Consider the following 26,835-nt stretch of genomic DNA (forward strand, 5'->3'; position numbering starts at 1 on the left):
CAAAACCTCTATTTCCAGTATTTAGAACCATTTCACACAGACTAGTAGTGGAATCGAAAGAACATCCCATCATAGATCTTCAGTTTGCTCATTTTGGATAAAATAAATATACAATCCAAATTTAACTTCACTTTCAAAGGCATATAAGACGGTCTCCCTACATGTCTTGCCTATTTAAAAAATTTTTATGATGGTAAATAAACCCTGGAAAATTCCTTCTCAGATTTTACCACCTGAAACTGCAGCTGTTGGCTGCCACTATCACAGTCTCACAACTCCAAACTCACGTGCAAACCTCATCAAGGGCAGACATTTCTAATTGATTCCAGAAGTATGGTTTTTGTTTTTTTTTTTTTTTTTCCTTAGATCGGGGGCAAAGGAAGAATAATGAGCAGCTTTTCAGAGGCAATTGGGGGTTTGGGTGTTGAGGGGAGGGGGTGGTGCTTTTAAAATCTCAGGCTTGGCCAGAAATGCGTGGCAATTTTACGGTCAATTGGCGGGAGCATCTGGAACCAGGCATTCTGGCCTTGAGTTGATGGTAGGGAAACCAGCTTACAGGCAACAGCAAGCCCATAATGAGTCCCTGTCATGTACTAGTGGAAACCATGTTGACGGTCTGCCAAATATCCATGCGCCTTTTTCTTAGCGACAGGATGTCCTTTAGAGCCGTTATCTAGTACCTGAAATCTGTCCACTTACAGATCTTCACCTGTTTTCGCTATTATTAAAGACAATGCAAAAACAAAACCTAAAAATTAGAACGTGTATGTGTTTAATTCCTTGTGTGCTGACATGGCTCTATATCATAAGATTGTGTTTACTTTCATTTGGGGCATATATTTCAAACGCAGCGGCCATCTTGTTACTGCATGGGGAGTGTCGGATGCGCAGCTCATAAATCATAGCACTGCGCACGGCACACTCAGACGAGAGGAGGTGAAACGCAGGCCCTTTGTTATTTCAAATGTAGGACAGGTGATTATTTTTAAAAAGGTGGGAAAGGGGCAGGGTTCTTTTTTAAATGCCCAGCAGAAAACCAAGGGTGGAAATAATTTCTTAGGAGTAAATGATGTTTACTTTAAGCTGCTGCTCGTAATTCACCACGCTGACGTTCATAGATTACATCCACGATTAAGTCAGGTAATAATAGGACAGCCATGAAAAATGTAGAGATGTGTCAATAGAGTGGAAACTGGTTCCTTGGTGAAGAACAAGCCATGCAGAAAGCTGGATTTCTAACATTCTCAAATCTCTATTTTTATCCAAACAATCTAATTAATGGGGACTGTATTCATGTTATAACTCACTCAAAATTCCTAGGCTTGTGATGTTAAACTAAATTCAACATGTTTGCTCTTAGTTGATCTACTCTTGGGGGGAATCCCTTCCTGTTTTCAGACAAAAGTAAAAAGCACAAAAGCAAGACTAAATGAAACAACTAAACTAAAAGAAAAAAGAAATGTATTTAAAATAATTTTTTAAAAAACAGTGTATTTTTGGATGTGAAATTTTTCTGAAAACACCTATGTTCTGACGATTGCAGTATGTGTGAATCAGAAATATATAGTATTAGTGTTGCTCAAAATAGACATAATATTAAAATACATTAAACTGACAGTGAACAAATAGTAGAAAATGACATCTACTCGAACAAAGTATTATTTGCAAAAGCAGCTGCACTTGTTGGATGCCTGTGTTGGTACTTTAAAAATAAGAGCATATGGGAGAAGGGACAGGTGAGTAAGAATATAAGCTATATTTGTGTCTTTTAATTTTTAATTGCCTTAATAAAGATGATGCATAGCAAACTATCATGTATTATTCTCTTAGGTGTGGATTCAATGTCTTAAAACCCCATACAAAGCCAATACATTTTGGAAAATTTCATGTGATAGTTTGCAATTTACTGTGTCAAAACTAGTCTTTCTTCTTCTATAAAGCAGAAAAGCAATACTATGTTCTAATACTGCTTAATTTTACTTCCAAGTATTTTGTTGTTCATGGAAAGAAAAAGTGACCATTTTAGAAGGAATACAGGAAGATGATGATGTTTTTTTAAAGGAGACCACAAATAAATCACCCCAAATGGCTTATTTTCACCTTCAACTTAGCTAGCCCCACAACTCAGTCCATCAGTTATTTTCTATGTACCATTACAGAACAGTAAACAATGTGTACATGAGAGATAGATGTATAACATGAATGAGATATATATATATATATATATATATATATATATATATATATATTGCTTCCCTTATAGGACCTGAAACAGTAATCATTTGTTTTTTTTTTTTTTTGAGACGGAGTCTCGCTCTGTCACCCAGGCTGGAGTGCAGTGGCGCAATCTCGGCTCACTGCAAGCTCCGCCTCCCGGGTTCACGCCATTCTCCTGCCTCAGCCTCTCTGAGTCGCTGGGACTACAGGCGCCCGCCACCACGCCCAGCTAACTTTTTAGTAGAGACGGGGTTTCACCGTGGTCTCGAACTCCTGACCTCGTGATCCACCTGCCTCGGCCTCCCAAAGTGCTGGGATTACAAGCGTGAGCCACCGCGCCCAGCCTAAACATTTGTTAATTGCATGTGATGGAATGATACATCTTGAGAAAGATTATACCCTTATATTCTAAAAATATTCATAAGGATGGTAAGTGAAAGAAAACAATTTTTTAAGTGGCAGGATACTCAAATTGAGGTAGAAGTAAAGAAAGAAGAATAATTGCAAAGCTTTATTAACACAAAAATATCAAAGAGGATCTGCTAATAACCCCAGTGTGTACATGTTTTATGCTATTCTCTGAATTTTGAATTTTTTCTAAAAATAAAAATATATTATGTCCTATAAAATATATTCTCATATGTTACATAAAGGTAATTTTCAAATATGTTAATTTCTAGAATATAAAAGGGATACAATCTGGGACTATGCTAGGATGAAGTGGATTATGCTCACTTATACATGGCTAATGAACAGGTAAAATGATAAATATTTGGCCTACTGAAGAGAAGATTCCTGCACTCACTAACATAGTACCATGGACATAGATTTTCCAATGTTTCAGAAATTTTGATATAATGTAGGGTGAATTTGGGATTAAGTTTAAGTGAGTATCCTCCCCTATACAAGAATAGAGAAAATCATCATCTGTGCACTTAAAATTAAAATAGTAAATCTTGCTAAAGAAGCCAAGATTGGCTGGGTGCAGTGGCTCATGTCTATAATCCCAGCACTATGGGAGGCCGAGACGGGCGGATCACAAGGTCAGCAGATCGAGACCATCCTGGCTAACACAGTGAAACGCTGTCTCTACTAAAAATACAAAAACATTAGCCAGGCGTGGTGGCGGATGTCTGTAGTCCCAGCTACTCAGGAGGCTGAGGAAGGAGAATGGCGTGAACCCGGAAGGTGGAGCTTGCAGTGAGCCAGGATCACGCCACTGCACACTCCAGCCTGGGCAACTGAGCGAGACTCTGTCTCAAAAAACAGGTGGCAAGATCATGGAATTAATTCAAATTATGTATTAGCTTAATATTTTTGCATAATTATAGCCGGTATTCATAACCCTCCCCAGGAGTTGTATAAATGTAAACTGGTTGTTAGAGGAGAAATTGTAGCTGGATATATCAGCACTATATGGAAAAAACTGATGTCTATCTGAATTAATAATAATGGATGGTATAATAGTACCATCTTCATACATAAAGGTATTGTATGAATACAATACATACATACATATTGTATTGTATGGAATTACTCTATGGAAATAAAAAACATTTGCGTGCAGTCCAGGGGTGATGAGACAAACTACAACCTGGGAGAAGATACTTTCAATAAACATAAATGACAAAGGACTGATACTATAATCATACATAGAATTTCTAAAAATCAAGAAAAAGAAAACAATAGAATGGGTAAAAGGTACAAAAAAATCACAGAAAAGGAAACACAAATTCCTTTAAACATAAAATAATGATCCACTTCAATAGTAAATAGAAAATAGTAATTAGAAATACAGTGAGATGCTACTTAATTTCCCAAATGGACAATAGGTTAGAAATCTGACAATTACAACTTCGGTGAGGAAAGGTCCACTCTGATAGTGGTACATTTTATAGTAACTTGGAAAACAACTTGGCATCAGCTAAAGAATTTAAACAAGCACATTTGCTACAATCCAGCAATTCCCATCTAGATGTATAAACTAGAGAAACTCTACATATATGCAACGTGCACTAGAGGTGTACATGAAATTTTATTGCAGCATTGCAATAGAAAAACCTAGAAACAAACACTAGAGAATAGATAGATACGTATAGTCAACAGTGAACCAATTTACAGGAATAGAAATGGATACAAGTACAGGCAACAAAAAGAATACATTTGAAAAATAAACATTTTTGCAGAAATTTTATATAGCATAGGAAACTATATATAGTATAAGAAACCATATATAGTATATATACCATTTTATTGTACTCACAAATTTTAAAAAATGAAATATTGCTTAATGATACCTTGAAGAAAATCTGAAAAATTACTTTTTCTTTAAATCATGGAAATGATAAGCACAAAGTACAAAATAACTGTTCTATCTGTGGAAATATGAGTGGTATCACACAGATAGCAGATAACACAGTGTTATTAATACTTTACTGGTATTATGTAATTTTATTTAGAATGGTGTTTATCTTTTATAAAAATATATCTAATTTAATATCTCTCAAATGCTGTATGAAAAAATGCATGTGATGAAAAATATTAAATAAAACTAATATAGCTACTACTTATAAATGTAAACTTTGTACTCTTTATAAAAATATTAGGGCCTGGGTGCAGTGGCTCAAGCCTGTAATCCCAGCACTTTGGGAGGCCGAGACAGGCAGATCACCTGAGGTCAGCAGTTGGAGACCAGCCTGGCCAACATGGCGAAATCCCCTCTCTAACTAAAAGTACAAAAAAAAATAAAATTAGCCGGGTGTGGTGGCAGGCACCTGTAATCCCAGCTACTCAGGAGGCTGAGGCAGGAGAATCACTTAAACCTGGGAGACGGAGGTTGCAGTGAGCCAAGATTGTGCCATTGCACTCCAGTCTGGGCTACAGGAGCGAGACTCCATCTCAAAAAAGAAAAGAAAGAAAGAAAAATAGACGTTTGGATAATATTGAAATAGATGAGTCAAAATTGCTCTATACTATGAATATTCGTGTGTGTGTGTGTGTGTGTGTGTGTGTGTGTCACCTTGAACCCAAAAGTATGTATATAGCAGACTAGCATACATATCATGAAACATTGTTGAGGACAGTCTATTCCTTACATTCATCTTGTAGCCAGATAAACAGTTGAAATGATTCGTTTAAGATGACTTCAGACAAACATTCTGTGATGACAACACACTAACCACCACTGTGAGATGAACCCAAGTAATAAATAAAACCTCAGTATGGTAGACCGATAAAAGGCCCTAAATTTATGTGTGCCCTTTTGCAATTGATCTTACTGCTCTTCTAATCAAGAGTTTATTTCCCCTCCCTTTGATTTTTGGCTGGTCTGATAATTTGTTTGACCAATGGAATGTGGCAGAAGTATATAGAGTCCCTGAGCCTAGGCTTCAAGAAACCTTGCAGATGCAGTCTTCAGCCTTGCAGATCTTGCAACTGCAATGTACAGAATTTGGCCTGGCCCACTAGAGGGTGAGAGGCTATGCGAACAGAAAACAGTGTGCTCCCTTGACAGCCAGAGACAAGTCTTTCCACATTTCCTTTTATCTCAGCTGATTATGTGGAATACTGCCGAATGAGTAGGCCCAGGTGAACGCAGCAGAGAAAACACCACAGAAATTGTGAGAAATAATAAATCTTCATTTGTTTTAAGCCATTAAGTTTTGGCTTGGTCTGTCATGCAAAAACAGATAAATGCCAAGGAAGCCTGAATTTTACCAAATAAATAAACACATGTATAGATACCAAAGAAAAGAAAGGAAGAGAAAAAAAGCAAGACAGGAAAAGGAAGAACCCATGAAAGTATGAAGCTTGCTAAGAACTGCTGAATCTTCCTTATCTGATACATATATGTTGACATATTAACTGGGTAAAAAGAGACATCTGAATATGCATCCCTTGCAATTTGAAGTCAATAAACATTTAACTCAGCATTCTATTTAGAGTTGAAATTACAACAATTTGTTCTTCTGAAGTTTGGCATATAACAGCTACATAGCAGGAATTGTCAGTGCACATTTAATATTTATTGAGTAAGTCAATAAAAATTGAAGAGTCTTAAGGTTGCTGCTGTGAGTGTTGGTTTCTTCTGCACATAAAATGGCTGAGGTAGCAAATTGTTAACCTTGGGTTAATGCTTTTTCAAAAGAGCTGCCCAGACGAGATAATAATGTGGAAAGGATAACTAATAAGAAGTAAGAAGGCATAGTAATTAGATTCCAGAGTTGGAAGACAAGTAGGGTGTTTCCTAAAGGGTAAGATACGTACACTAATTAATGTTGGTACTCCACATGATTTCAGTCAGAACTGTGAACTAGGAGGGTAGGAATCCCTCCAAGGATTCCCTTCTTAGATGCAGGTGGGATTTTCTGCACTCCAAACTCAGTACCTCCCCAAGATAGAAAGACCTTAAACTTCTCCTCTCCCGAGCTTAGCAGGGACTTCTGAACCATTGAGAAGGAAGCAACCCAAACCCACTCCTAGGTAACTCAAATTCATGTATTCTCTGACATTAACAGAAACTCCCAGAACATGTCTTCATGGTACATCTCTGGCACCCACTGCCAGCAAGAGAAGGACAAGGAAGTGCCTCTCTGAGTTTTAGGTCTGTTCTACCGTCTTAATTTTGCTTGCTTTGGCTTTATTCTTTGAAGTATTGAGGATGATGGTCTAAATATAACATTTTTAAAATAAAGCAGGGGTTGGGATGGAAATGATATAAGTGATTTTAACAATGGCATTAAGATAAATATCCCCATATTACTGGATGAGCCTATTCAATGCCATTTTTATAAGGATTTTATTTTCAGATATGGAGTTTTATAAATTAATTAGATTTAATCCCAGCACTTTGGGTGGCCGAGATGGGTGGATCACGAGGTCAGGAATCGAGACCATCCTGGCTAACAGGGTGAAACCCCATCTCTATTAAAATACACAAAATTAGCCAGTCATGGTGGCAGGCACCTGTAGTCCCAGCTACTCGGGAGGCTGAGGCAGGAGAATGGCGTGAACCCAGGAGGTGGAGCTTGCAGTGAGCCGAGATCACACCACTGCGCTCCAGCCTGGACAACAGAGCAAGACTCTGTCTCAAAAAAAAAAAAAAAGAAATAAAGAAATTAATTAGATTCATTATTTTTACTCATATTTACTTTAATTTTTGCTCATAAATTGATGACATTTTAAACTTATGCTTTGGGTGTTTCTAATGTGTGGTTTTATATTACTGTAGTGAAAACATTTCATTTAAAATAAATATATTTACTTTTTTTAAATGAAATACCTTAAATTTAAACATGGAGAAGAGTCAAAGTGGCCTACATATATATCATGTATTTTTTTTTGGTAGAAGTAAAGTTTTTTGCAAGCAGTTCTTAAATATGAGTCCAATGAACAAAGATAATCTTTCATATGACTCAGTTAGAAGCAAAGTTATCTGCTGTGTCTTAGAGCCATCATTTTATTTATCCTAAAATACAGTCAACAACTAAACTCCTACCCCTGTTCATTTCTCACTAAGCTGGGTTGAGTAATCCACATTTGCCAAACAAGTTCTAAATAAAATATTTTATTGTATGTTACATGGTCCCTGCAATCATGATTAATTTGTGATATATGAAATCATAAAATACAAAAAATCCTGAGACCCTTCCATATGATAGTGTATTTGAATTATAGAAAAATACTATAAATTCATGTTCCAAAGACATTTTTAATACTCGGAGAAACTAACTGGGAAAAGGAGAACTTATACTAATGTGTTCCTTACTAAGAATCATCACATGTGCCCTAGAGCCTGTGCTTTTATTATATTCTCAGTAGTAATTATAGGAGTGGTAATGTTAGTTGTACTGAAGCTTTTGGCGGAGTAGGCACAACATACTGCACATTTACAGACATTATTATAAGTACTTTTTGTATGTATAATCTTATTTAAACCACACGTCCACATGCCAAAGTAGGTACTACTATTCTTATTCTCATTATGCAGAAGAGAAATGAAAGCAGACAGAGGTACTCAAAAAGTCTGGTTGGAATGACTGATAACAAAATTAAAATAACTATAAGCTTCAAAGGAAGTATTACATTGTTAGCAATAAGTACACTCGACCCTTGAACAACTCGGGGGTTAGTGGGGCCAACCCTCCTGTGCAGTCAAAAATTCGCCTATAACTTTCGCCTCCCCGGAAAATGTAGCTATTAATCACCTACTGTTGACCAGAAACCTTAGTGGTAACACGAACAGATGACTAACACATATTCTGTATGTTGTATGGATGACACACTGTATTCTTATGGTAACATAAAGCTAAACAATAGAAAATGTTAAGAAAAATAATAAGGAAGAAGTAGGTCATCATAAAGGTCTCCTTTTCTCATTTGAACATGTTAAGTAGTCTGAGGAGGAGGAAGAGGTGGGTTTGGCCTTGCTATCTCAGGAGTGGCAGAGGTTGGAATAGGTGGAGGAGGTGGATGAGGTGGAAGGGGAGGCCAGAGAGACAGGCACACTTAGTGTAATACTTATGGAAAAAAAAATCCACATACAGATGGACCTGTGCATTCAAACCCATGTTGTTTAAGGGTCAACTGGATACAAAAGCTGTAATAACTGCCAGGATATGGTCAATTCTTAAGGCAGGCAGTTCTGAGATTAATAAAGAATATGTACGCATGCCCTCATGCCCACACCTGAGAACACATGCAGATAAAATCAGGTTATGATCCTCATGAAAATAAGAAGAAAAAAACCAGATAAATTACAAATAAAGCAGAAATAAGCAGGCAAAATAATTCCCATGCCTTCTTCACCTTAGTGATGCCAGCCGGCTATAGCTAGAATATTGGCATTTTTAAAGAATCATGGTTTCTGGAAATCATTTGTTACTAAGTGATGCCTTATATGAATAGGAGCCATGGGACACTGTTAACACAGCTTAGAAGCAGCTTCTGTCCACAGTGGGCTGCTCACTGTCACTGTCATCAGCACGATGGTGTCTCTGACTGAAACTGTGACAACTCTAGGGTCATGCAGCCATCTCTCTCAAATATTTCCTCTCAGTACCTATCAACAAAACTCTGAACATGTAAACTTAGTTGAAAAAAAAAAAAAAAAAAAAGGTCTTTGGGAGGCCAAGGCAGGCGGATCATGAGGTCAGGAGATTGAGACCATCCTGGCTAAATGGTGAAACCCCATCTCTACTAAAAATACAAAAAAATTAGTCGGGTGTGGTGGCGGGCACCTGTAGTCCCAGCTACTCAGGAAGCTGAGGTAGGAGAATGGCGTGAACCTGGGAGGCAGAGCTTGCAGTGAGCTGAGATTGCGCCACTGCACTCCAGCCTGGGCAACAGAACAAGACTCTGTCTCAAAAAAAAAAAAAAAAAAGAAAGAAAAAAAAAAAGGTTTTGAGATTTAGATTAAAGGGCATCTATGCTCATTAAAGAATACATTCATCACCAAATTAAAAAGAAGAGAGAGAGAGAGAAAGAATAAAACCATTTAGGTAACAACAGATCAACATAACCACTAATGAAGTGTGGTTATATCTTCTTACAATCTATTTTCTCTGCATCGAACAGTTTATGCAAAACAGATGAATAACTTTGCCAGAAAGAGGATAACTATAAATTTATAGGCACACATCTCCCAAATAATGTAGGAAGACTATTACCATGCAGACTTACTGAGTTTGACTTATATAATAAAATAATATAACAGAAAACCTCCAGCCAGCCTTCTAGATAGAGAAGAGTCATAGGGTTGCAAGCTGATGCTACCAATATATACAACATTGATTTATATTATAGGAGAAAGGGGATTTATTGCTTCACTAACATTGATTCCAGTGATAGCTTCAAAGAAAAATGAAGAGAATATAGTGTCCTTGTAGTATTATAATCACTCCTAGTCAGTCAGCCCTAATTCATATTGACTGGAGTCACTGAGGCCATTTATTAGGTTTCTATACTCATTGTTTGAAGAACAGTTTTAATAAAATAACAATTTTATTAAAACTCTGATAAATGGCAAAGATTTACATAAAGTTTTAAGAGATACAAATATGAAGAAAACACAGATTTGAAATTCATAAATAATAATATAAGAATTGGTAACTGGTTGTAATTTTTACAATGTTTAGCTTTAAAAAGAAGTGGAAAGAAAAGGCTACTTTCCAGATTAAAAAAAGGTTGCTAGCAAAATATTTATCCAGTCTTACGCTGCCATCTCACTTGACCTCTCAACAGAGAAGACTTGCTCAAGTTTAATCATTAATGGCTTAGTTTTAATAATAATAATAGTAACACTCTAATAATGGTAATATGAACAATGATAACTGTAATTTATCAATTTCTTCCTATGTTCTCTCCTTTGTGGCACTTCATTTTTCCACCAAACCATGTGAACTAAATACTGTTTTAACATTTTAAGGAAAAATTCCAGTGGCAAATCACAGGCAACATCTACTCTTGAAGAACTGGCCATCCATGTGCCCAGATGGACAGAAGTAGTTTCTGGAAAGAGTAGCTAAGCACCCTGAAAGATTTTTTTCCACGAGGTCCTCTTTTCCTTGAATCATAAACCAAAGACAATCCAGAGGTAAATTATTCAAACCACATGTATTTTCAAAACTCTTTTGCAGTTAAATTGATAAGACATTTTATTATATAGCTCTTTACATTTTCCAAGCTACTTTTGCTATATTTTGCTACAACCCTTGAGGTAGATGAGTATAGTTATCATTACATGGACGAAAATGTACCTTGATCATTAAGAGTTATAGTGTCAGACTTCCTGAGTTTGTTCCCTGACTTATTCACTTAATAGTTGTGTGCATTTAGACAAGTTGTGTACACCCCTCAATATTCTCATTATGAAGATAATGGAAGCAACTACATCATAGGTTTGGTATGAATACTGAATGGAATAATACTAGTAAGGCATTTAGAACGTAGTAAAAGCTCAATGCATGTTAGCTCTTATAAAACCTATTTTACAGTTGAACAACCTGAGGCATAGAGTCCAAAGTCACAGATACAGTGTCAGGACCAAGAATTCATAGCTCTGACTTTTCCTTCAACATTGTTGTTCTTCCCCACTTCTCATTCTAGCTGTCTCCAAACTTGACTTGGGGATCTCAAGGCAGGCCAAGCAGCCAAATAATTATTTCAAATGATCCTTAAGTTCATATAAAATAACAATAATAACAGTGCCTAACTTTTGTGGAGCACTTACTATGTGTTAATCACTGTGCTAAATTCCTTACACATATTCTCTTATTTAATCCTCAAAATCCCATTTAGATGGATGCTATACTTCCTCCTTTTACAGATGAGGAAAGCAAGACCAAGAATAGTTAAGTGGTGAAGTAATTGCCAAAGAACACACAGCTACTTAGTTCTTAAGCCAAGAATCAAATTCAGGCAATATGGCTTCAAAGTTCAAGTCCTTACCATTCACTTTCATCTATTAACTAAATAAGTAAACTGACATCATCTTATCACTAGAGTTCATCATGCTTAAAAGCTGGACATACTACATTGCCCTCCACCATCTCATCATCAAAGAATATCAAATGCAATATGTTTTTGTAAGCAAACATTCCCACGTATTTACAACATTGGCTAATTTAAGGAACCTATGTTCTCTATTTGCTTCTGGATTTGCTTCTGGAGTGTGTAAGATAAACTATCACCATAAATATAAGAGTACTCTCATTACATGAAATTATTGTCTTTCATGCCTTAAATTAGAACGTGCCCCTCATCTAAGGTTTAAGTGCCATTTTCTTTGATTTTATGATTTTTTTCAGCATGTATATTTCTGAATTTTATTAAATATGTGTAACTTATGATTCTTTATTTTGCTTTTAGGTTATAATTTGAAGAAACAAAATAAACATACACATTAAATCAACTGTAATGCAGGATATATTAAATTAGATGATATCCAAGATCCTGATACTAAGATAGTATGCTTCATGGTCTAAATTCACATTATATATGTAATGTGTATATATACCCCTATGGTTTAGAAGTTTGGAAGTTTTAAAGGTATCAAAGAATATTAATAAAGTATCTTCTGCTTCTTACCACAAAATTCACCTTTCCTTCCCACAAGCAACATGTTAGGTTTTATCTTCCTAGATGTATTTACATACATACAATAAAATACATTTATATATTTATATGCCTATATCTCCCTCTCCCTGTTTTTATACTTATGTGCACTGTATGGCAGGATACTTCACATGGGATCCTGTATCATGTTTTATTGTTAAGATTGCTCCTTATTGGTACTAAAGGGTTTCCTGTTTTATTATTATAGATGCATGTTTTACTACTTTATTAATGAATAATAATTTTAAATAGTCCTCTATTCATGGCCATTAAGTTGTTGCTAATCTTATGTCATGACAAATAATGCTGCAATGAATAATACTGCATATACACCAATTCGCATATGTGTGAGCGTATCATTTCAGTAGCACAAATTCCTGGAAGTGAAATGCTGGGTTAACGGCTATGTGTATTTGCAATTTTGATAGATATCACCAAATTACCTCCAAAGGAGTTGTTTCAATTTATAATCAATTAAATAATGAAAGTGTATATATTGGGTTTTTCATTGATGCTAAGAGCGGGGGATATTAGTATTTATGTTTAATGCTTAAATAAAGTTACACATTGCACATTCTGGTGATGTTGGCCGGTGTCTTGGCACCAAAGTTAAACAATATAACCCTTAATTAGAAACATAATACACTCTATTAATGCACTAGTGATGAGAAAATAAATGTCTCTAACAGCTGCCTAGATTCTAAACAATAAATATATACCCAAAAGTTCAATGCAGTTCTTAGAAGATAAGAATTAACCATCACAGAAGATCGTATTTTTCAGTTGTAGAAAAAATCTCATTGACTTCAGTGACTTTATTTCCACAGAATGATTACTTTTTATAGGTAACTGACAAGGAAACTTGATCGCAATTTTCACTTTAAAAGCTTTTAAAAAATCTCAAATGGCAGAATCTCTGCCAAAACTTTTTGTAAAATCAATTTTTCCACTTCTTGAGAACCTACTACATGGTCTGATTTCTTTATAAAGGTTGTGTAATGTAATGTGTCCAACAACTCTATGAGGTTAATGATATCAATCCAACTTTAGGGGCCAAAAAACTGTGGCTCAGCAATATTAACTAGCTCAGATGACACAACTAACAAGTACTGGTAAGTAAAAAAAAAAAAAAGATCAAGATTTCCCACAAGTATTGGTCAGAAATGAAGTAGAGAAAACATCATTGAATGAATAAATTAAATGTGCAATAGGTATACGCTGTCCTGTGGCTACCTAAAACAAATGTCTTACCTCAAAAGCAGATGACAAGGAAGGGACAAGAGGCTTCAGGTGACCAAATCTGTACAGCATTAAGAACATCAAGCAACGGAGAGTTTCCATAATAGCTGCCTTGGGCCTGAAATAAAATGTAATTAACATGCATTAGCTTTAAATATGCTCTTTATATGTTCATGTTATAATTAATATAAAGATAAACTTTTCATTCTCAAGGAATACCTAGTATTTTAATATATTTGAAAAGCATGTCCCCTGAAGCTATCTGAAAACAGTGATTAAACTAAGAAAGAACACTCATCTTTTTAGGGAATATCTGTTCTTTATCAACATATTGCTTAGTTTGAGCATTGATAAGTTATGAAGTTTATTTTCAGCTAATAAATAAAATATTAGGCAACTAAATTTCTATAGTTTAAAGTAAGTGAGACTCTTTTCAGTGATTTAATGTCTTCATACTTCATTCATTTAAAAAATGAGTAGTTAGGAGAACTGATATAGTTAACTTCTCTAAAATAATAAAAAGTCAACTACCAAAATTTTATATTTATTTTTAAAACTACACTAGTTACATAATATACTGGTATTTTACCACTCTGTGGAAAATTCTTGAATTGAGTAAAAGTAAAAACAATGCAAGAATTTCACTTCTTGCCTTTGATCCAGAAGAAATCCAATGGAAGTCAAGGTCAGGATAATGAAGCAAACCCTCAGAAGGAGAGTAACTTGCGACAGTGCCTGTCAAACAAACACGGAGATCAATGGAGCCATTAGAAGAACTGTTAAAAGGTACAAGAACAGTTAAAGCTGACAAAACAGCCCAAATTTTATGTCTTATTATACCACTTGTCATTGACACTTTACAGAAAGTTTGACTACACAGAAAACATTTTGGTTTTCTTAATGTCGTTCAGTTCCTTGCTGGACACTTGGAGAAGTAATTAGACAATTCCATAATGATATTTTGCTTAAAGTGTTCATCATCATTTAAAATTATACTTTAAAGTTTTGACTTTTATAATTTTTTCAAGCATGTGAGTCCCCGCATATGGATAAATTACTCACATTTTAATGAATATTGCATTCTAATAGCCATTTTTAGTATAACAAGATCTTTGTAGTTTCAAATGCAAAGCTTTCTCTAACACAGAAAATATTTAAAGGAGACTGTGTTTATGAGTGAAAGCATACATATAAAGGAGATTACACATATACACTCATATTTGATTCAATCTACATGCTCATATATACATGTCAAAAGCTATCTTTTCAACACTTAACATTAAGCATTAGTGTGCTCTTCATGTTAATATGGCAGAGTTTTGTAAACTAAATTAAAACTTACTTATACATTGGACTTTGAGCCATGGGAAACAATGAGTACTATCTTTCCAGGTATCTTAAGGGTAAAAGCTTATTCTAAGACAGTCTGTCCATTGAGATTATTAGATTTCTGACTTGCAAATATGCTTTGTGCTCCAGAAGAATTAGAGGAAAAGCAGATACTAGAATTCTAATTTAAGTATATGTACAGCTGTCTCTTTTTATAGTTTAAAATTCTTTACATTATGTATAAAAACTAATTCTTTTGGAAAAATGAACCATTTACAGTTTGTTTTTGGACTCTTGAGTCAAAGGACTTTCCTTTAAATGTTTGTCTCAATTTTAGTCTGGTCTTCGGTACTTTTCTTTAGGAAAAATGAATTAAAGGGTACAGTTGCATAAAGTGGGTTTTATCCTAACGTACTGGAAATAAATGATTAATTTTTTTAAAAATTACCTTTTGAACCATTGTAACAGAAAACATTTTTGTCAGAATTATAAATATGCATTTAATTTACATATTAAAATTTAATAATGTTTATTGAACATCTACTATTTTACAGCTTCTATGGCATGTGTTTCTTGTACTTTAATTTTGTTACATTCCTAATAACTTTACAGAGTAGTTGTCATTGTATCGGCTTTATTTTAAAAAAACGCACACAATCTGGGAAACAAAGGATTATCTAACTTTTTCCATCATTACATGGAAAGTAAATAACACCTCTGAAACTCAAAACAGGTCTGCCTGATCACAAAGCATGATGATGGTAGAATACATATGAGCAATATATTTAAAGGGGCTAATGGCAGAAGTCCAAATTGAGATTACATAGCCAAAGTTTAGAGCCAGGTGAACACGACTTCAGATTAAAAGTGGATCAGTAAATTCAAAGTATTGAACACAGTTCCTGGATGAGTTCCCTACTCGCTGGTGGAGCTTAAGTTCCATCTTTATGAAAACCCAGAGGTGAGATACAACAGATTGGCTAAAATAGTGCCCAAAACATTATGCAAGCACTCCTTCGTTTCCCCTTGAAATGAATACAAGGAATTTCACCTATTAGCTAATATCCTTACTTGCAACTAAACTGCATCTGTCCAAAGTTATAAACAGTAAACAAAAGCCACCAGTCAATTTTTGCTCACATGCAGTACCGTAGCTTCATACCTTCTTAAAAACCAGCCCCATCTCTCACGGCCAACTTCCTGGAATGGCAGCCAGAATTGTCAAGAGAGTTTAAACCTCCAAAGCAATACTTTAGTGGAAGAGTATTGCTGAGTGGTCAAAAATCTGAATACGAAAGTATTAGAATGTTTAGGAATAGGGGCACAATGATAGGTATTAGATACAGGATGGGGGAGTCAGTGAAAGCCAGAATGTCTTAGACCAGAGCAGGAGAGTGCTATTAATATTTTGGTATGTGGAGGTCAGCGATGTCCATTTAGGAAGAATGAGACCAAAAAAAAAAAAAAAAAAAAACCAGAAAAATATTTTCCTGGTGGTAGAAGTAACTAAGGTTTGTTTAGTTACTTTGTTTGATTAAAATGGCTTCTCTCACTATATTGCTTCACTGTGGGTTTTCGCGGGGAAAAATTAACATAAAAGGGAGAAATGATTTGTGTCAAAATCTGTAGTATGATTGCAAATGCTCTTTAAGAACACAGAATTTGTTATTCAAACCTATCACCCATGCAACCATGAGCAAATTATTTGACATTTTAAAGCCTCAGCTATGCATTTGGTACATTTGAAATAAAATACACATTTGGCAAGGACTGTAATCTTATTAAATACTTAGAAGAGTGTTTGGCACAAAGTAAAAAAAGTCAACTGATGGTCATGGTTAGTATTATTGTTACTGTGTTCAGGAGCTTAGGCTAATCTTAATTAATTACAATAAGATAAACAACTGAGAAGCATAAATAGAAGGTCTATTAGCTCTTCCAGATGTCATAGGAAACTCAGAGATGGAATAAGTACATGTATTTACTTTCGTTAGGAAATGTATGATCCCTGGACAACAGAAATAACTCTCTCTACCAAACTGCATCCTGACTACTGGAATTAGAGTGCAAACAAACTTGATGCAGGAATCCACCACCTAGTCAACATCTCTAACTGGTAAACGGGCAACTGAAACTTGGCATGACTAAAACACTGCCTTTGAGCTCCTCCTCTACAACATATATTCCCTAGTTTTCATCATCTTAGAAAATGACACCTCCTAGCCTTCAGTTACTGAAGACAAAAACCTGTGGCTGGTCCTTAACTTTTTCTGTCACTGTCTACTTCTAATATATCAGAGATATACTTAAAATATATCCAGAATAAAAGCATGTGTTATAAACAGCCCAATACCCTATTCCACCCCAAGATGATCTCCCCAACAATTGTTGAAATACTCCCCTAACTGGTCTTCCTACTTCTAAAATTGCTTGTCCACCTACCACAGCCCCCAACCCACAGCATGCAGAGTGATCCTTTTAAGCTTAAGTGAGATTATGTCACACGTTCTAAACCCTCCAGGGCTCACTCAGAATAAAGCTCAAAGTCATCACTCTAGCCCAAATATACCATACCCCACTACTAATCCCTAGTGTTCGCTCTTTAACTCATAATAAGCCATGTCAGAAATTTTCCTGTTTCTAGACATGACAAACATTTTCCCCACTCAAGTCTGTTTCACCTACTATTCCTTCTGCTTGAAATGACTTCCTCTAGTGATCATTAGGGTGCATTTCATTCAGGTCTCTATTCAAATACATGTTCTTGTCCCTCTGACATAAAATAGTTCTTCTCCAAAAATCTCTATAACCATTTTCTGTTTTATTGCTCTTCATATGATTTACCACTTCTATACACTTATATGTTTGTTGGTGCATTCTTTGTTGTCTGTCTCCTCTTGCTAGGATGTAAACTCAATGAAACTTTTTATTTCTCCATTCACTGTCGTATCCCAAGTGCCTAGATTATAGAACTCAGTATGTTTATTGAAAGACTAATAAAATGAATATTTTATATTTGTGTTTTAGTATTAATATATTAAATGTTAATTCTTATTACATTGCCAATATATTTTGGGAAAACAATGTATTTCATTTTTTACAAATTCAAATTTTATTTTAGGTCCAGGAGATGTATTTGCAGGTTTGTTACATTAGTATATTGCCTGATGCTGAGGTTTGAGATAGGAATGATCCCATCACCCAGGCAGTGAGCATAGTACCCAACAATTAGTTTTTCAACCTTTGCCCCCTCTTTATTCCTTAGTTCCCAGTGTCTATTGTTGTCATCTTTATGTCCAGGGTACCTAATGTTTAGCTTCCATTTATAAGTAAGAACTTGCAGTATTTGGTTTTCTGCTCCTGCACTAATTCACCTAGAGTAATGGCCTCCAGTTGCATTCATGTTGCTGCAAAGGACATGAATTCTTTTTCACAGCTGCATAGTAATCCATGGTATATATGTAACACGTTTTCTTTATCCAATCCTCCGTTGGTGGGCACCTAGGTTGATTCCATGTCTTTGCTATTGTGAATAATGCTGCGATGGACATCTGAGTGCATGTGTCTTTTAGAGTGATTTATTTTCTTTTGGATATATACCCAGTAATGGGACTGCTGTGTCAAATGTAGTTCTAAGTTCTTTGAGAAATCTCCAAACTGCTTTCCACAGTGGCTGAACTAATTTACATTCTCACCAACAGTGTGTAAGTGTTCCCTTTTCTTTTTAGACTCACCAGCATGTTTTGATTTTTTAATAATAGCCATTCTTACTGGTGTGAGACAGTATCTCATTGTGGTTTTCATTTGCATTTCTCTAATGATTAGTGATGTTGAGAATTTTTTCATGTTTGTTGGATACTTCTATGTCTACTTTTGAGAGGTGCCTGTTTATGTTCTTTGCCCACTTTTTAATGTGGCTATTTGGTTTTTGCTTGTTGATTTGGTTAAGTTCCTTATAGATTTTGCATTAGTCCTTTGTCAGATGGGTGGTTGGCAAATATTTTCTCCCATTCTGTAGATTGTCTGTTTACTCTGTTGATAGTTTCTTTTGCTGTGCAGAAGCTCTTTATTGTAACTAGGTCCCACCTGTCAATTTTTGTTTTTGTTGCAGTTGTTTTTGAGGACTTACTCATAAATTATTTCCCTAGGCCAATGTCCAGAATGATCTTTGACAAAGTTGACAAAAGCAATGGGGAAAGGATTCCTTATTCAATAAATGGTATAGGGATAGCTGGCTAGCCATATGCAGAAGAATGAAACCGGACCCCTACCTTTTACTATATATAAAAATTAACTCAAGATTGATTAAAGATTTGCATGTAAGACCTCAAACTATAAAAACCCTAGAAGAAAACATTAATACAATTAATCAATAATTTAATATTAAATATTTAATAACAATGTTTTATTTTTGAAACAGGGTTTTATTTAATTTTATTTATTTATTTATTTTCCCATCACTCAGGCTTGCAGTGTAATGCATCTAGGCTCACTGCCACGTCCCTTCCCAGTCTTAAGCTATTCTCCTGCCTCAGCCGCCAGAGTAGCTGGGACTACAGGCACATGCTACCGTGCACAGCTAATTTTTTTTTTTTCTTCTTGAGACAGAATTTCGTTCTTGTTGCCCAGGCTGGAGTGCAATGGCGCCATCTCAGCTCACTGCAATCTCTGCCTCCTGGGTTCAAGCAATTCACCTGCCTCAACCTCCCGAGTAGCTGGGATTACAAGGCATCCACCACCATACATACCCGACTAAATTTTTTGTATTTTTAGTAAAGATGGGGTTTCACCATGTTGGCCAGGCTAGTCTCAAACTCCTGACCTCAGGTGATCTGCCTGCCTCTGCCTCCTAAAGTGCTGGGATTATAGGCGTGAGCACTGCACCCAGCCAATGGCTAATTTTTGTATTTTTTGTAGAGATGGGTTTTCACCACGTTGTCCAGGCTGGTCTCAAACTCCTGGACTCAAGTCTGGCCTCTGCCTCCTAAAGTGCTGGGATTATAGGCGTGAGCCACTGCACCCAGCCAACAGCTAATTTTTGTATTTTTTGTAGAGATGGGTTTTCACCACGTTGTCCAGGCTGGTCTCAAACTCCTGGACTCAAGTCTGGCCTCAGCCTCCCAATGTACTGGGATTTATAGGCATGAGCCACCACACCTCATCTATTACCAATATTTTATATTCCTCAAACTTTAAGACAAATTCAACTAAATTATTCAATCAGTAGTTTAATATTAAATTAAGTGTTTCTAAATATTAAATATTTAAATATTAAGTATCTTAATATTTATTCCTTTAATTCCTTAAAAAACAGAATATCCCAAAAATGAGTTTAAAAGAAACTGAGAATATTGAAGAGGGAATTCAACATAGAACATATATGCTTAATTTAGGGTTCATTTTCCTATGGAACTTAAGTTTTTCTATATAGCATCCTTTGATAGACTAGTAAGGGAGATAATCAGTTGAACGTCTCTAAATTCTACACATTCGGCTGGGTGTGGTGGCTCATGCACGTAATCCCAGCACTTTACGAGGCTGAGGTGGGCAGATCACTTGAGGTCAGGAGTTCCGGACCAGTCTGGCCAACACGGTGAAACCCCATCTCTACTAAAAATACAAAAATTAGCCGGGCATGGTGGCACACAACTGTAGTCCCAACTACTTGGGCAGCTGAGGCAGAAGTAAACTATTGTTTGAACCCGGGAAGCAGAGGCTGCAGTGAGCCGAGATCATGCCATTGCACTCCAGCCTGGGCGTCACAGTGAGACTCTGTCTCAAAAATAAATAAATAAATAAATAAATTCTACAAATTAATTCCATGAATATATATTGAGTATGTGCTGGGCACTATGGTTAAATATGAGTTTGAGTAACCAAGAAGAACAAAATCCCTGCCCTTGAATTCATACCACCTTAGTCTTTGCCAATAAGACCACTGGCCAACTAGAGCAAAAGAAAAAAAAAATAGAATTTATAGGTTTTAAAGACTATAAATATTTAGTCTCCTGTGTTTTAAACAATATGTGAAATCACACATAGCTTATTAGTTTTTTATAACATGGAGGATTTTTTCATTCAATTTATTCCCATTTCAAATTATATACTGCCTGTTTATCTTTCATATAAAATATCTCTGTCCTAAAGTGCTAAATTGAAATTATTCTAAATTAGTTCCATTTTAATTTGGATGTATGATCAGTTCACAGAAAGCATTTTGGAAAGATCATAACCATAAATAGCTGCTTTATGAGGCAATGAAGTATTTTTCCTTTTTAAAAATTATCTGTCAAGTTTCACTACTGTGTGGTGGCTCATGCCTATAATCCCAGCACTTTGGGAAGCTGAGGTCGGCAATTCACTTGAGGCCAGGAGTTCGAGACCAGCCTGGCCAACATGGCGAAACCCCATCTCTACTAAAAAAACAAAAATAATACAAAAATTATCTGGGCATGGTGGCGGTACATGGCCGTAATTCCAGCTACTTGGGAGGTTGAGGCACAAGAACTGATTGAAACTGGGAGGAGGTGGTTTCAGTGAGCTGAGATGGCACCACAGCACTCCAGCCTGGGCAACAGAGTGATACTCTGTCTCAAAAAAAAAAAAAAATTATTTGGTAGCTCTTGTTTTCATAGGTTTCCCAGTGCAAGGATGATGATTTAGATTTGTAGCCCCAATTATGCCTGCAGAACCCTATCTACTCCAATTTTCTTTAAGTAGATGGAAAAAAAATACTTAGGAAGAGGTATCATTAACAATACAAAAACAGCAGAATTACATGTTTGATGCCATGTTACTTAATCAATGAATGTGTGGGAATTCTTCTTTTGCCCACAGATACTATAAAGAAGAAAGCCCTTTTCTTCTTGAAGAAGACTATCACTGTCTTACCCTTGCATGGGAAAACCTTCGTGGTCAATACAACCTCCTCTCACATTTCTCCACCAAACAAACCTCACAAAGGAGCTATCAAACTCGGTCACTATATCCTAAAATAACAGTATGTTTCTATATGAAAAAATTCTTTTTTTAAACTTTATGCATTGTCAAACATTTGATAATATTTTCCATAATTTTATTCTAAGGCTTTAGGAATGAAAATGTCTAGATTTTATTAAAACAAGTTGGCACATTTTTAGTAGTTTCTCTAAAAGGTGCCTGACAAGGTCTACAAAGTTATTATTTTGATTAATGCTCATCTTCTCAGACATCTATAAAATGAGGCTAATATTGCCTAACACTTAAACCTCTACAACCTCTGATGTGAAGGCAGCAGATTGGCTTTCTTGACATACTTATCCTGCTGCCCTTATTATCTCTGTGGCTCTAAGGGCTCCATCTTCCAGACGCTGTGAGCTTGCGGATTTGTTATGCTGAATCCGAAGGCTTGAAGATGCTTCTCAGTGTTACAACATAAACACAAGAGCAGAATCCAATGTGACACCATACTGCAATGTATAATTATATGTGAGTCTCAAGAATCTGTCTTGAAAGAATTTCTTGCTCTTTAAAATAACTGTCAGTATTGGCTATCTTATTCTTTTCCCTACATTTTCAGAACTCCTTAGGTGGCTACCACTAAAGCATACTAAGAGGAATATAACTACAATAAACATTTGCTAGAATTTCAAGCAAGAAGCAAACACAATAAATATAACAAAGGTGAAAATATATTGGCTAAAAAAGTATAATTAACATATAGTTCAAAACATTGAATTGACATGGAGTTCATCAGTTTCTACAAAAAATTGTAAGAAATAAAAGCCAAAGATTACATTGCATTTTATAAATACCGAAATATTAGATATGTGACAATTATATTTGACACTATGGTTCTACTCCATTAAAATATGAATGTGTACCTAATAAGATAGAGAAATTTACCCTCCTACCTGCAAAAACAAACAATAGCAATATATCTGAAATGACTGTTTTCAAATTACAGGGCACAAGGCAACAAAGAACAGCGATCTCAGGGAAATGGGATACAAATGACATGATCCATATTGCACCAGTTTCCCACCTTGAGAGTTTCTAGGTTACAACAGAGGGACCCAGAGGAGCTTGGTGGATTCCCTAAATTGTGAAGAAACAGCCAGGATTTGAGAGAAACCAAGGAGGCTAGCGTTTGGAAAATAGAGTATCAAAAAAGCAAGAGTTATACATATAGAACCCTAAAAATTTGCAGCGTCGGTCAAGTCTTTAGTTTATCAGCTCATGCGTGATACCCTGAATAAATTATCCAAGGGCAAAAAAGGATCAGAGTTACAATGCCCAGTATGTGTATAATGCATATTCCTACCAGACAGACTGGAAAATCTCATGATTCACTGGACATTCACTGAGTAGAGAACACCAAAGGGTTGTGCCTCACTATTGGGTAGTAATTGGTCCAAGACTGAAAACCTCTAGCAAAGAAAGTTCCTACAACAGTTGCCGAAAGAGTCTGTTGTTAACATATTATCTTTTTTGAATGCTCCATACAACTATTTCGTGGGAGCCACTCTTAATAATCTGTATTTGCCTCAAGATCAAATTTCCTTGCACTTTTAATAGTTAACTTTTATATTCTTACTAGGAAACAAGTGGATCTATAAACTAAATACCTTTTCATTATTTTCCAAAATACAGAAGAGAAAAGGTGTTAAAAGACCGTTTCAGAGAGACAGACCAGACTTTCTTTCTAAAAGGATTACTTTTTTTTTTTTCTTGAGACAGAGTCTTGCTCTGTCGCCTAGGCTGTAGTGCAGTAGCACAATCTTGGCTCCTGCACAACCTCTAACTCCTGGGTTCAAGTGATTCTCTTGCCTCAGCCTCCAGAGTAGCTGGGATTACAAGCACCTGCCACTGCACCCAGCTAATTTTTGTATTTTTAGCAGAGACAGTTTCACCACCTTGGCCAGACAGGTCTCAAACTCCTGACCTCAAGTGATCCACCCACCTCGGTCTCCTAAAGTGCTGGATTACAGGCATAAGCCACTGTGCCCGGCCTCTTTATGTGGAATACTTTTAATGAGGAAATGTAACTCCAAAGAACTGCGCATTTAGACTTGGAGTTCCCAAAACAGAATTAAATTGCTTAATTTTTACATATACTTAACAAATCAAAGTGAGGTCGTAATTTAAATTATGAGGAGGTTATCATTGATTGTGTTTGTTATATAACTTTTTAAAGAAGCTGCCTGATACTCACCAAATTAGAAAACACTAATAGTGATATGAAGATATATTTAATTTCAAAGTTAACACTATATTATTTGATGCATATACTATTAAATGTGTAATTTCCCAGTTTATTAATGTATTTAAATATAGTGGGCAAAAAATAATGTATTTAGGAAAATACAATGATCACTTTTCTACATTTCTGTAGAAAATGCTTATTTGAAAGGTAGCTTTTGTTAATAGTCTTCCTTTACTACAAATCCATTACATTCATTTCATGCCTTTATATTATAATTGATGCTCATTTTGGCCCACATTCCTTTTTTTTTCCTACATTACCTTAGTTACCAACGAAAATCTTAAGGAAATGAAATCCCAAGGGGATAGACTAGAGAAAAACAGTATACCGTGGACATCAACTTGAAAACTTTCATGTAGAACCTAAGCTAGATCTAATTTGTGCAAGTGACACTCTCTGCTATAAGAGTAGACCAAAATATATTGATTTTTTTACAGACGGTTTTTTCAGCAGGCTTATTAAAAAATGCCAACATGAAAATATTAGTTACAAAATTGTAGTGCCCATAATGTTTTACAGAGCATGGCATTCAGGGGAATTAAAAACCATAAAAATGTTTCCAAATTTATACTGGATACTCTCAGATGCCCTGTTAACTTGAAATATATCATCGAAGTAATCTGTGTTCAAATGTATCTGCAGTAACTTTATAACATATCCTATTATAAGACCTTATTGAATATTCAAACTGTTTTTTGTATGTTTATTATTTAAAAGAAGCATTGCCTTTTCAATTTTAGTTTGTAGAACATGCTAGTGCAATACATATTTTTATTTCAAACATGTATTCATGATACCACCCCAGGAAGTGGACCCTGGTAGCTGAGGAATTGATTTTTCAAGGATTACTAAACCAAAATCAACATAAAAGTCCGTGGGTCATATCACTAAACTAAACACTGTATATTTAAATGTATGCTTTGCAAGTTTCAGTAAGAAAGGAATGTGTCTCTTACACCTTTGTGGTGGCCATCAAATTGCTTTCTTGACTTCCAAAGTTATTTATATAGAACCTGCATACATAAAACAAGTAAGTATTTATCTTCTCTAATATACGCATAAACAGAAAAGACTGTGGGACCACAGCAGGGTCCCCAATTACAAGTCAGCCACAACTATTCTGTGTGATTATTGGCTACAGTGAATCTGGAAAAAAATATTGCTGTTGGATTTTAATGTCTTTGTATGCTTTTAGACATCCCTGAGACTAGAAAAGCACTATAGAATTTTGCAAATAAGCAACCTTTTTTCCTAGTCACACAGCATGTTCTCAGCAAAGAAAAACACATGTGAGAAACAAGCAAATGCACCTTTCAAAATTAATTTGTGTCAGGAACGAAGCTGTCTCCAACTCCAATTTCAGTTTGTAAAGGGTTTCAACACTTGATATTTCTCTTCATCAATATATCTACATGAGTTTCTCATATGGTTTTTCATGACAGTAGAGAAATCTTGAGAAAACCATGCTGTAAGTCACATCTTTTAATATACACAGTGTCTGGCTACATTTTTACCCAGGAAGCACTTACTCATGCCCAGGCATTCAAATGTTAATGGCCACTATTTCAAATTTAACATGGAGGCTCACATAGCTTAAAATGAGTAAATCTCCATCTTTTGTTTCTATGAATCAGTATAATTTATTTAGAGATTTTATTTAATACATTGTTGATAATAAAAATCAACAATGCGAACTGTACTCAACATTGGTCAGTATATCAACAGTTGGATATTTAGATACAGATGACCTGGCTTTTCTTTTGATCTCATTCAACTATTTAAGCTCTATTAATGATGTACATTTTAGTTCTATTTGGGGTGAGCATATTAAGTTAATATATTAAACAAAGTAGTAAGTGAGGGGTTAGTTATGAGACCTTACGTTAAACAAGTATGAAGTCTAAGCATTTTGGTGGTTTGATGTTTAGGTGTGCACTGCCAAGAGTAATGTGGTTCATGCCACTGTTATAAAAGCTTTGGTCCAAAAAGAAGTTCTTGGTTTCAAATTTTGTCATTTTGGGGGCTAAAAGCCAAATAAACCTGGTACAATATGCAATTTGTTTCATCATTAGCTCTAGCACATGTAAGAAAACAAACAGTAACTACATGTCAAATCATTACATTTTCAAAAAACTTCTGGCCCCATAGTATCCTAGTTCCTGTATTTGCTTCACAAAATGGAAGCAAGACTCTAACTCAATGTTTTCTGCTACAATAATACAAGTCAATTATATGTTTCCCTGTGGCTTTTTCTTTATTTTAAAAAATTATATTTGGACAGACAACACATACAAACTTATCTATTGTTTAAAATTGGGGTTCCTATATGGAGAATAATTTGGTTACTAACTTTGAACACACACACAAAAGAAATATATATGGACAACAGCAATCATTAAAGTTTTAAAATAATGTTAAAATTAAAATGGTTTTTGTTGGTTTAATGTCTGTTTTGTCAGAAACTTAGATTGCAACCCAGCCTTCTTTCTGTTTTCCAATTGCTTGGTAGATTTTTCTCCATCCCTTTATGGGATCAAATCAACAAGGAATTCTAACTATTCTAAATATGTATGCACCCAACACAGGAGCACCCAGATTTATTAAGCAAGTTCTTAGAGATCTTCAAAGAGACTTAGACTCCCACACAATAATGGTGGGAGAGTTTACTACCTCACTGACAATATTAGATCATC

The 26,835-nt window shown here is 35.4% G+C and overlaps 1 protein-coding gene across 1 annotated transcript in view; it reads right to left on the reverse strand.

The window, feature by feature from the left end:
- The window catches only part of AGMO (alkylglycerol monooxygenase), a 336,276-nt gene that overhangs the window by 128,214 nt on the left and 181,227 nt on the right, over nt 1-26,835 (reverse strand). The window contains exons 11-12 of the mRNA XM_003252592.4: nt 14,222-14,304; nt 13,582-13,687 (exon numbers count right to left, since the gene is read on the reverse strand). Coding sequence (XP_003252640.2) covers nt 13,582-13,687; nt 14,222-14,304 — 189 coding nt within the window. The remainder of the gene's footprint in view (nt 1-13,581; nt 13,688-14,221; nt 14,305-26,835) is intronic.

This window comes from Nomascus leucogenys, chromosome 11, assembly GCF_006542625.1.
Source record: "Nomascus leucogenys isolate Asia chromosome 11, Asia_NLE_v1, whole genome shotgun sequence".
NCBI classification, from domain to species: Eukaryota; Metazoa; Chordata; class Mammalia; order Primates; family Hylobatidae; genus Nomascus; species Nomascus leucogenys.